General features: G+C 39.0%; 1 protein-coding gene across 3 annotated transcripts in view; it reads right to left on the bottom strand.

Annotated features, from left to right (window-relative positions):
- LOC135198689 (uncharacterized) overlaps positions 1-12,223 on the bottom strand; it is a 97,960-nt gene that overhangs the window by 46,995 nt on the left and 38,742 nt on the right. For all 3 annotated transcript variants that reach the window (XM_064226516.1, XM_064226518.1, XM_064226517.1), the window contains exon 2: positions 2,540-2,717. In XM_064226516.1, the coding sequence (XP_064082586.1) occupies positions 2,540-2,717 (178 nt within the window). The remainder of the gene's footprint in view (positions 1-2,539; positions 2,718-12,223) is intronic.

The following is a 12,223-nucleotide window of genomic DNA, read 5'->3' as shown; positions in this document are numbered from 1 at the left end:
TTTTTTAGCACTCGTATACATCTATCTTTGCTTACATCATACATAATTCATTAGGAGGAACTGATCTTCCTTCAATGTTAGAAACACCTGCCCCGCATCTTAATTCATAAGACGAATTCCAGTTATAGTAGTCATTGCAAACAGCAACAACAGTTCATATTTTCCAAAGGTTTTTGTAGCAAGTAAAAAATTAATCTTATTGCAAAAGGGATGAAAGGAAAAAAAAGAAATCTGAAGCTACTAAAGCTTTAACTCTTATTAGAAAGAGAAAGTAATCACACTATACCAGCTGTGAGTGAATGGCTTCACCTAATATTACACCTAATATTACTGAGGCAGTCTCTTAACACTGATAGCATTAAAACCAAATTAAAAATTCTTACAGTTTTCTTCTGAAGATGGAAAAAGAAACCCATAAAATTACTGAGTATAACTCAGAAACCTTGTGGGCTTCTTTTTCCACTGATAGCATTCTTAAACTAAAAAAAAAAGCAGAGAAAAAAGTGAGGAAGTTTAACTATACAGAATGAAATATCAATATGTTAAAAGTATACAATACTAGTTTAGTGTTTGGTTTGCAGTACATGGCTTTCATTAATGGTGGTGCCTTGGGGTTTGGGTTTGGCTTTGACGCAACTGTTTGTTGGAAAGATATGAATAATATGTTCTCCTGTCTCCAGTGAATGGCAGCGTAGGTCTAGCTTTTAAGACTTGCTGGAAATTGCAGAGAGAAAGACCTGTTCAAGTATATAAGAAAAAATGGAAATGGCTGCCTCACCATATAAGGAAAGAATGGAAAGTATTGTGCAGTTGTATAGAACCCAGAAAAGTAACAGGACATGGAATGGCACCAAATGGAAGTCTATTATGAAAAATTTATGTCCGAAATACAGATATTTCACTCACAGAGCTACAATATGGCTCAAACTATGATAACATGTGGTTTATTTGAAGAGAAAACTACAGACATCATCACTTTGGAGTAAAAGATGGAAAGAGGAATTTGTAGTCATTGACTAAATTTGATGTTCTAAAAATTATATTTTCATAAAATAAATTTTTGAACATACTTACCTGGTAGTTATATATATATATAGCTGACGTCTGGGACGTTAGCTATATATATATAGCTACCAGGTAAGTTAGATGTTTAAAATTAACTATCACAGCATATGGACACCAATAGTTTCAAGAGCTGTAACACCCCTGGAAATAATAGTAGGACATAGCTCTCCAGCAAGTGAATGAATGACCCTATCAAACATTACAGTTCATGGTGCATACAACTTGGTTGCTTTCCAAGGTTCAAACGGCTGTTATTATCCAAACAAATCATCAACACACATAGAGGACTTTGGTGTGAAGGCCAAGACAAGACCTATATGAAGACCAGTACGTCAGCAGAATAATACTAAAAAGTAAATGGCTTAATCCATGAACAGAAAATTGAACTTCTCAATGGTCTGAATGAGGGACAATGGCCAAAACCTTCTTTCTGTCAATATTTTATAACAAAATAGTTTTCACACTAATGCCTTTCTAACAAAAACAAGATGTATATGCTTTATGCTTTAAAGACATTCCCCACATTTTCAGACACTTTAGGATGTACAAAGTTTAGGCTGTCTTTAATTTTCTATATGTTTAATTCTGGCAAATCATGTGTTCTCAAGTCTCCACTGGGTGTGTACCTGGATACAATCTTTTGGAGGTCAAAATCAATGCCCAAAAATACTTTGCATTGCAAATGAAAACAGTGCTGAGAAAAGCTAATAACAAGGTAGAACAGAATACAGAATTTAGGCCAGAGGCAAGGTGCTGGGATCTAATGAGGTCATTCACAGTGCTGAAATAGAAATTGACAGTAAAAAGGTTTTAAAGGTATAAAGTGAAGTACGTATACCTTTAGTTTAACCAAACCACTGAGCTGATTAACAGATCTGGGGCTGGCACGAAGGATTAGATTTTTATTTACGTGGCTAGGAACCAACTGGTTACTTAGCGAAAGGGCCCATAGCTAATTGTGGGATCCGAACCACATTACATCGAGAAATGAATTTCAAATCACCAGAAATAAATTCCTCTGGTTCCTCACTGGCAGCAGTGGGAAGCGAACTCAGGCTATCAGACCGACAGACAAGTACACAATCCACTTGTGCAACAGGAGAAAACCTTGCAGCTGCACTATGAAAAAACTGTTAGGAATGTGCAGAAAGTAATATGGAAGAAAGCAAACATGAAAGTAGGTACAGTAAAAGGAATGAAAGGGGTTGCAGCTAAGGGCCAAAGAGATGCTGCAAAGAACCTAAAGTAATGCCTACAGTGCACACCAAATGAGGTGCACTAATTGCATTACACCCTCCCCCCACCCCCCCACAGAGAGAGGACAAGCTCAGGAACAACTGGTGAGTCATACATGATGAAGCTGATGGCACTTGCATAACCACAATTGATTCCTTGCAGGAGGAGACGAGGGCATAAACTGGAATCACTTATTGGGTAACTGTCAATCTTGAATATTTAGCAACGAATCACTTACCGCTGGTCTGATGTAGTGAGGTTCCCGTGGGTAAATGTAGGGTTGCTGGATGTATCGGCTACCACCGCCTCCGCCCACGTGAGTTTCCCCAGCGGCCGGGTACGCTGGGTAACCGCCAGCACCAGCCCTCGAACCCATGGGTGGTGATATAGGTGTCTTATACGGTGAACCTTCGTGCCTGCAAGAAAAGGAGGAAATTAATGAAATGGGAACTGTGTCAGCTGTGACAACAATCCAAATATTAAAAAGTACTCCAGTAGCACCAGTCTTGAAGTGTAGAAACAAATACAAAGTTATGCATGGGTACTTGTATATCATTTGAAAATAATCCTCTACAGAGAGCTTTCAGGAATCTGTTCGATTCCCACACATAACGGGACATTTGTTTCTCCAATCCAAATATCTATTATTCTGCCAAGTGTACAATATGTTTTGTACTATTTTTTTACAGGAACCAGTGGCACAAAATGCTTTTCTTCTTTCCACAGGAATGTTTACTGTCCCCTAAATGACGTATCCTTTAAAAAATGGAAAACAAAAAACTTTACAATTAAAGAAATCTTGTTCATGAGACACATACAAATGAGACTGACTATGAGGTATTCGGTAATGAGACAGACTAAGCGGTGTTCTGTAATAGCAGAAGTACTGCAGAGGATGTTTACATCACCTATAATATAAAAATCAACCAAAATCTAACTTACACCCACCCATAGATTACCGTCAGATAATTGATTGAACAAGCATAGAGCAGCAATTTAATTCCATATTAATAAGGTAACCATGCCACCTTGGTTTTTTTGTTTGCTAAACACAGTAAAACAAATGAGAAAAAAAGGCAACAAACCTAATTTACATAACAAAATTGGTACAAGTTTTCCTAGGTTTTTTTTTCCCCTCTACTTTTCAGTTGCAATACAAGATAAATCATTTTGAACTAATCACAACATTACCACAACTTTTGAAACCATGTAATGAAACTGTAGCTGATTTACTACCAAGCAATAAAGGTGAACATTCTAATGGCCTCACACTGGCATGAGTGTCAGGCTGCCTGAGTTGAATAGCTTCTGTTTTAGGAGGAGAAAAGATCCTCTTCTTCATACTCTTTTTCATTTGCTAGCCTCATGCAAATGATACAGTAACCATACAGTACATAAACTAAGATATTTATAATCTACATTAAGTCAACATATAGTACTACTATAGTATACAGTAACCATACAGTACATAAACTCACATATTTATACGTATTCTGCATTAAGTCAGCATATACTACTATAGTTTACGTAAACATTAGCAAGTGTGATAGTGTGATTTCATGTGATATGATTTTTTCATGGTTTGTGAAAAGGACATATAGGTACATGGCTCCCAGACCACAGCCCACCCACTGAAAAAGTCTGCAAATGGACCTCGCACAAAGTAATCTCTGGAAAAATCATATGTGATGCATAAATTATAGTATATGGATGTTAAAATAAATTTAAAGTCAATCGTGTTACAATTATTTTTCTAGTCTCCCTCTAAACAATTATAGACATGACGTCATCATATATTCTTATATCTATCTAATAATAGAAAGCTGGTCTCACTTTTTTTAAAGCTAAATACTTGTCCTTTACTAAAACGTATTAAAAACTGAGACTAAATACAAAGACAAAACTGAGACTAAATACAAAGACGAAAAGTCAAAATTACGCTTTGAAGTGCACCAGATATTTCCAGCATGACGTCAAATGAAGGAGGTGGGAACACAATGATGTCATCATTAGACTCATACAGTCTAATGATTAATTGTAAAGCTTGTGGCTATGGTCCGCCCTGAAGCTTTTTTTCTGAGTAAGTTCTATTGACTTCGAAGAGTTGACCTTCCCTCCAAATCTACAAATATTTTTCCTGATCTATATTTTATTCAACAGTGATGAAATTGGAACCAAAAATAGAATTCAGATATCAACCACAAAGCTATGTCCCTTTCAAAGATGCTTACTTCACAAAGGGAAATTAATTCTAGCTAAATATTCCTCATACCTGGAGGAAACATGATGCTTGAACATACGGCATGAATAATATATACTGTAAGTGCGAGTCTATCATTTCAATCGATTAAATACAAAGCCTAACTCTCTCGCGCAATCAGAAAGATACTTTCACATTCAGACGCACCAAAACTGACAGCTGTGAACTGTGCCACATAAAACTACTGAATTATAAAACAAAACAGCTCATTAAAACATCGGCTGGCTCGAGGAATGTATGTAGCGTTTTCTCGAATTAGAGTTGGCATCTTAAAATGTGTGTGTAATTCCAGTAGATTTTTTTCACTGGTGGCAATAAAGTTTAGGTGTCTTTATGTGTGTGTGATTCCCGTAGATTTTATCAGCGTGTACTACGTTGACAATCTTTACAACCTAAGATTTACTGAACAGTCTGCATGCGTAAATATGTATATTTATATACATCAAACTATTGGCTCTTGGCAATCCATGTGAAATTTATGTTTTATTCTGGTAAATTCTACGAAATCTAAGTTCTATGTTCAACGCCCGTAGATTTTCTCAAGACACAAATCCACAGTCCACATTTCATGTGGAAAAGATATGATTTAAAAATGTAATATTTCCTTGATTATATATATATAATATAATATATAATATAAAATATATATAAATTATATACATATATATATATATATTATACACTCTTCCTTGAGCACAAGCAAGTCAATAAAAAGTAATCAATAAACAACCATGAAAAGTAAATAATCCGAAATGCCCAACCGATATATCCTACGTTTAGCCAAACAAGACCACACTACGAAATCCAGCATTACCTGGCATTACCCAATCGTGACCTCACTTACACAAGAGGGTCCTTGGGCAATGGATCAAGGTCGCCGTTGATGAATTAACCTCGGGTGACCTCCTGACCCACGAAAAAAAATACACATATATATGGGAAATACGACTTGGGTACGGTGGATAAACAACGTTCAATGTCGTCACTTCGGACAAGGATTAGAGACCCAATATATATATATATATATATAATATATATATATATATATATATATATATATATATATATATATATATATATATATATATATATATAATGCGTGTATTGGCCCAGAAATACAGCATACTATGAGTTTCGTATATTGCCAAAACTCAGATAATCTTTGCGAGTTTCGTATATTCCCCAGACATAAATACTCTTTCGTACATTCCCCAGAAATACACTCTCTTTCGTATATTTCCCAAACATAAATACTTTCGTATATTCCCCAGAAATAAACACCCTTTCGTATATTCTCCAGAAATAAACATACTTTCGTATATTCCCCACAAATAAACTCCCTTTTGTATATTCTCCAGAAATAAACACTTTCGTATATTCTTCAGAAATAAACACTCTTTCGTATATTCCAAAGAAATAAACACTTTCGTATATTCTCCAGGAATAAACACTTTCGTATATTCCAAAGAAATAAACACTTTCGTAGATTCCCCAGAAATAAAGCAAATACCTTACAAGTTTTGTATGTTCACAAGAAATAAACTCTTTCGTATATTCCCAGACATAAAGCAAACCTATCACGAATTTTGTATATTTGAACAGATGTGAAAGACTTTTGACGAGTTTTGTATATTTCTCAGGCACAAAAACCTTGATGAGTTTTGTATATTCCTCAAAAGAAAAAGAAAAAACCTTGACGATTTTTGTATATTCCTCAGGCATAAAACAAACTCTTTGCGAATTTAGTTTCGTATATTCCCCAGAAATATAACCAACGTCGTGAACAAGTCATCACCGACAGAAAAAGCCATCAATCAATCAATCAGTCAGTCATTCGTGTTTGCGGGCTATGTACCCAAAGCATTGGCGCTGATACACACGGTAATTATCGCTATTTATAAATTATTAATTTAAATAATAATCATGACAATTAACAATTACAAAAGTTCTTCACCAGCTAAACAGCCTTTCTCGAATTGGGTGCCCAACTGTAAAACTGGGAAAGAGACCAGAATGCAGGATGACTGATTCGTTTAAGTATGAATTTTAAATGTATATTGGTTATTAGGATGAGTCTTTATATATATATATATATATATATATATATATATATATAATAATATATATATATATATATATATATATATATATATATATATATATATATATATATATATATATACATACATACATATTACAAATACACACAAACACACACTATATATTATAAATCACAAACAAAATATCTTCCAAATTATTCAAAACAATGCCAGTACAAAATGAACATCCAAATACTTCAGACAAGCAACATACCGAATAACGTTAATACGTCAAACTTAATCTGCTCATTAAAAAAAGATAGCAGACAAAAATTCTGACAGCAAACTTCCCACCTGACAAACATATATAGTGTCGCAGCTGCCTAAAACGAAAAAGAATGTGTCGTCTTCAACTTAAACGACCATCACGTATATAAGTGTTAGCGCTATGTCAAAACAATGACGCCCAATTTTTGAAAAGACTTTAATTTCATTATTTGTACACGAACGAAATTTGAATTTGAAAATACTACTTCCTGGAAATACGGCGGCAGCAGCAACACCTGGCTGGTGGAGCATAACCACTTCACCAGGAATTAGACAGAGAGAGAGAGAGAGAGAGAGAGAGAGAGAGAGAGAGAGAGAGAGAGAGAGAGAGAGAGAGAGAGAGAGGATTTTGCTTTTAAAGAGCTAGCTAGCCCCTCTCTCTCTCTCTCTCTCTGTAGGTGTCTTGTGCTAATGTATACACATACATACGTACACATATACATACATACAATGTATGTATATGTGTAATAAGAGAGAGATAGAGAAGTCTCAGTACGACCCTCACAAGCCAACGACAAACGACCACAGACAGCAACCAACAGCTGGAGAGAGAGAGAGAGAGAGAGAGAGAGAGAGAGAGAGAGAGAGAGAGAGAGAGAGAGGATGAACACGGCTGCTTTATAGAGAGAGGGGGTACACAACCGGACAAGACGATAATCAATACCGTGGGTGCTGCTGCTGCTCTGCTGCTACTGCTGCTGCTGTGCCGTGCTGTGCTCTGCTGTTCCTGATTCTCCACCTGCTAATACTGCTGCTGCTGTTAACGATGGTGGGAGGGAGGGGGATAGAAGGAGAAGGGAGAGAGGAAGAGGGAGAGAAAAGCACTGAAGTGCCGAGAGAGAGAGAGAGAGGAGAGACGTGAGAGAGAGAGAGAGAGAGAGAGAGAGAGAGGGGGGGGGGGCAGTTAATGAATAAAGAAAGCACCTGTACTTACGAAGGGGTGAATAAACTCTCAGAAATATAAAACGGACGAGCGTATGTTTTCCTCCACGCCCGGACACGCACACGGCACATACACAGATACAGTACGCAAACACAAACGTTTCTTTGCTATATTCATAAATAAACCTGCCATGTACGTCCTCACGACTGCAGTGCCTTCAAACAACACAACAGTTACGTTGTGGATTTGTGTTGACTTCGCATTTCTAAGTAAATAAATAAATTTGAAAATATATTAAATATAAATAAAAGTTGAATCAACATAATACGAGCTCCCTTTAATTAACAGACCCCGCAAAGCTTGATATTTGCACCGAAGAATATAGACAGAAATTCGACATAGTACACTTCTTCCACTGCAGGTCTACCTATCAGGATGGACCTCCCTAAAAAAAACAAAGTATGTCTACAAAGCGTCTGTGTTCGTCCAGTAGCAGGGACAGTGATGTCGTGCATTTGTTAAGTCAAAAAATAAATAAAAAATATATATTCAAGGACAATAACGTCGTGCAGTTGATAGTCAATAAATAAATAACAAAATAAATAAATATATGAATAGTTTACGAGCTACCTTTAATATTAAAAAATACAAAGCCAACGTCCACTTCACTCATGTCTACACAGAGTTCAAGTGACAGCTGGCGAGATCGTTTTTTTATAAAGGTTAAAATTAATTATATATAGGTAAAATTATATATATATATATATATATATTATATATATATATATATATATATCGTACCCATAACATGATTTTCATACATATACTTAAATCCACGGTAGAAGGCTGAGTGACTCTGGGGACTTGAAACAAGTACTTTCGTAGTTTATTTCTTCAATCTCAAGTGGACTTAAGGATACTGTTCCTTCGTGCTACACTGGACATACAAATGTATATGAGAGAGAGAGAGAGAGAGAGAGAGAGAGAGAGAGAGAGAGAGAGAGAGATCAGTCCCATAGAACATGACAACCTGCAATTTCTGACACATCCATCAAACTGCGATCCGCATCCACCTCCGTGAATTCAACCGCCTTCTTCAAGCTCTGCTGCTGCTGCGACAGACCTTCGGCGAAGACCTTCATTAAGAGTCAATGGTGGGGAGACAAATTCCTCTCAGAGAGAGAGAGAGAGAGAGAGAGAGAGAGAGAGAGAGAGAGAGAGAGAGAGAGTCCCCTTCTCCTCCACTTGAAGCTTCACGGTTCATACTAGTCTCTTTAAAGCAAACCCAATATCCTTCAACGAAATAGGCACGAGTCGAAGAACTGGAGGATGACTGATTGCCTGGCTGTGTGCTTTAAATACACACAGGCGTCGCAAAAGGTATGGTCATCGAACTTCCCCTTAAAACAATAAATCGTTTACATTTATATGTCTGATTACTAAATATATTTCCTCATTCGAAGAGGATACGCGAAGGAAATAGATATAAACTTTATACAAAACAGGTCAAACATCTATCACCGGAGGCTGTCGCAGAAGACAGTCGGGGGAGGGGGAGGGGGAGGGGGTTTCTTCTCGTAGTCGACAGATATCAAGAGAAACTCACAGACGGACAGACAGTCAGGCAGACACGACCTACGATTCGCTAACCCAACCGTAACTAAGGTTAGTAGGTAGCTGTCATAACTTCGCGCGCGCGCACAAGTACAAAGGAATTGGTTTAGTAAACGTTCGGAAACAATGTATTCTTATTCTTTTTTTGAGAAATATATATAAAATGTCTACAGAATCTCCATGCCCACATAAGCTAAGTATTATGTCGACAGTTCAATCACCATATACATAAGAACGTCGGGAGCCTAAACACGTTATGCAGGCTTGCAAAACAAAATGACAAAGGTTTAAGTTTCTAACAACCCAACAGCGTTTCTCTTGACGAGAGAGAGAGAGAGAGAGAGAGAAACAAATTTCCAGACCCTCTCTCTAGTGGCATGCCAAGTTGGATGACAAGTCACCTGAATGACAATTCAAAATGACCTCCGTTACTCGGCGTTAATCAAAGTCAAGAATACTGCCTGGTTCATTCAGGAATGGGAATAACAACCAGAGGTTTTCATGGTTTTCAGGGCTAGGAATCAAGTTCCCAGTTCATTCAGGAATGGCAATAACCAGAATTTTTATAGTTTTCAGGGTCAGGAATAAATCCCCAGTTTATTCGGGAATGGGAATAACCACCAGAGGTTTTCAGGGCCAGGAATCAAGTCTCCAGTTCATTCAGGAATTGGAATAATAACCGGAGGTGTCCACGGCCAGGAATCAAGTCACCAGTTTATTTGGGAATGGGAATAAAATCCGTTGGTGTCCACGGCCAGAAATCAAGTCCACAGTTCATTCAGGAACGGGAATAAAAACAAGAGGATTGTCGAAAAAGATCCCCACCAATGAGGTTCAAGTACAAAACGCAGATCTCGCCAACTTCAGACTCCTCCACCGGCGACAGAACTTCTCAAATGGAACACAAACGAAAGTGACGAATAACACAAGCAACATAATCTAACTTCCTACTCCTCCTACCTCCCATCCTCCTCCTCCTCCGCTCCTCCTCCTCCTCCGTCCGCCTCCTCCTCCTCCTCCTCCTCGTCTTCTTCTTCTCTCCACCGTCCTACAAAATAAAGTCAGGATACAGATACACCACGTTGTGAAATCTCCCCTAAGGACGAAATTCCCGACTCCTACGGATGTTAGGTCATGGAGGTGAGACACAGCAGCAGAAGGTATTATCAGCATCTCCTGTTGACCGTACAGAGAGAGAGAGAGAGAGAGAGAGAGAGAGAGAGAGAGAGAGAGAGATAACAAGGTCGCCAGGTCTTTAATGTGAACGTTTGCAATCTTAGGTACTTTAGTTTACTGAAAATGTGTAGGTAAAAGGTTTGACACCTGCCATGCAGAGAGAGAGAGAGATGGAGATGATGAGAGGAGAGGAGAGACGAGAGAAAGATGAGAGAGAGAGAGAGAGAGAGAGAGAGAGTTCTCCCTGAACCTTTATCCATCCTTGTCAGACGCCATTAACCAAAGACAATAAAAAAAACGGAAATTATAGGAAATCCCAGAAAAAACTGCACTCAGGCTACAATAATCCACGTGCAACAGTGCAATCAAGGGAGGACGACCAGATTCCCTACCACCTCCAACCCCCCCTAAATTCTCCCCTCCTTCCCCCAACACAATTTCTCTTTCCTACTGTTCCCCCTCCCCCACCCCCACACGCAACACACACCTCCTTCTAGTATCCCACCCCAGACGACTTTTATGTTCCTGCAATGGCCTTCATCCTGTGATCAAAAAAGGGCCTCCCCCCCCCCCGCCTCCCACCCTCCCTCCCCACCCACGCGTTCACGTCTTCGCCTCAACCAAAGCCATCTGCAGGCCATCCGGACGCAGGCTTCTGCAGCAGACCCACCCACCCCAGATCGTCCAAGAAGAAGGAGTTGACTACAGATCCCCCAAAACTGTGGTGGTGGTGGGGGTCCATTCGGATTCAGCCTTCGTAGACCACAGAGCCTGAGGACCTAGTAGTATAATACGTAGTCCAAAGCAGAGGCCTCTTTCTTTCGACCATTCAACCCACTGGGGGCCTTCTTCATTAAGTCAACTTGGCGGCCCCACCGTGTAATGCAGAAGAGGAAGAAGAATAAGGAGGAGAAGGAGGAGGAGGAGGAGGAGGAGGGAGTTGGCAACCGCCCGTCCACCCGACCCATCCAGGGGAAATGGTTTGCAACCATCCCACCAGAGGAAAAGAAATGAAAAAAAAAAAGAGGGGGGGGGGGAAAGACCTATCCAACCCTACAAAACCATCACAGAGGAGGAGGTGGTGGTGTGCTAACTGCTAAGGAGTATGCTGATCAACTTGGACACTAGGCAGGCTATTGCAGCAACTGCAGAGAGTTAATACTCCTCAGTTTGCTGGGAGTTTTACCTTGGCCACAACTAAAATGTGGGAGCAGTCTGCCTAATGCAGTTGTGAAATCTTAAGACAGATCTCTGGACGTTTGAAGGAAAAGCAGCAGAATCTATCCCTCTGCTCTCTGCTGACGTTTCCTGCATTCCTTAATGATTATTAATTAATCACCTTTTCCTATAACTCTCTCTCTCTCTCTCTCTCTCTCTCTCTGCAGCCTGAATCATCTCGAAAGGAGCTCCTGACTCATATGTCTGCTGACTCTGTTCGCAAAGGTCTCTCTCTCTCTCTCTCTGTGTGCAAGCTGACTTCCCCCTAGAACCCTCCCGAATCTGTTCACAAAGGTTTGCAGCTAAAAATTCACTCAAGAAAGAAGGTAAAAGGAATCTTCTTCTAACCTTCCCTCACCACTGACAAAAAGTCTTACGGAAGGATGGTTCGCATTCCCAGTTAAA

This window comes from Macrobrachium nipponense, chromosome 22 (genome assembly GCF_015104395.2).
Source record: "Macrobrachium nipponense isolate FS-2020 chromosome 22, ASM1510439v2, whole genome shotgun sequence".
Lineage (NCBI taxonomy): Eukaryota > Metazoa > Arthropoda > Malacostraca > Decapoda > Palaemonidae > Macrobrachium > Macrobrachium nipponense.
The sequence above is the reverse complement of the archived record's forward strand: the minus strand, read 5'-3'. Positions and strand labels throughout refer to the sequence as shown.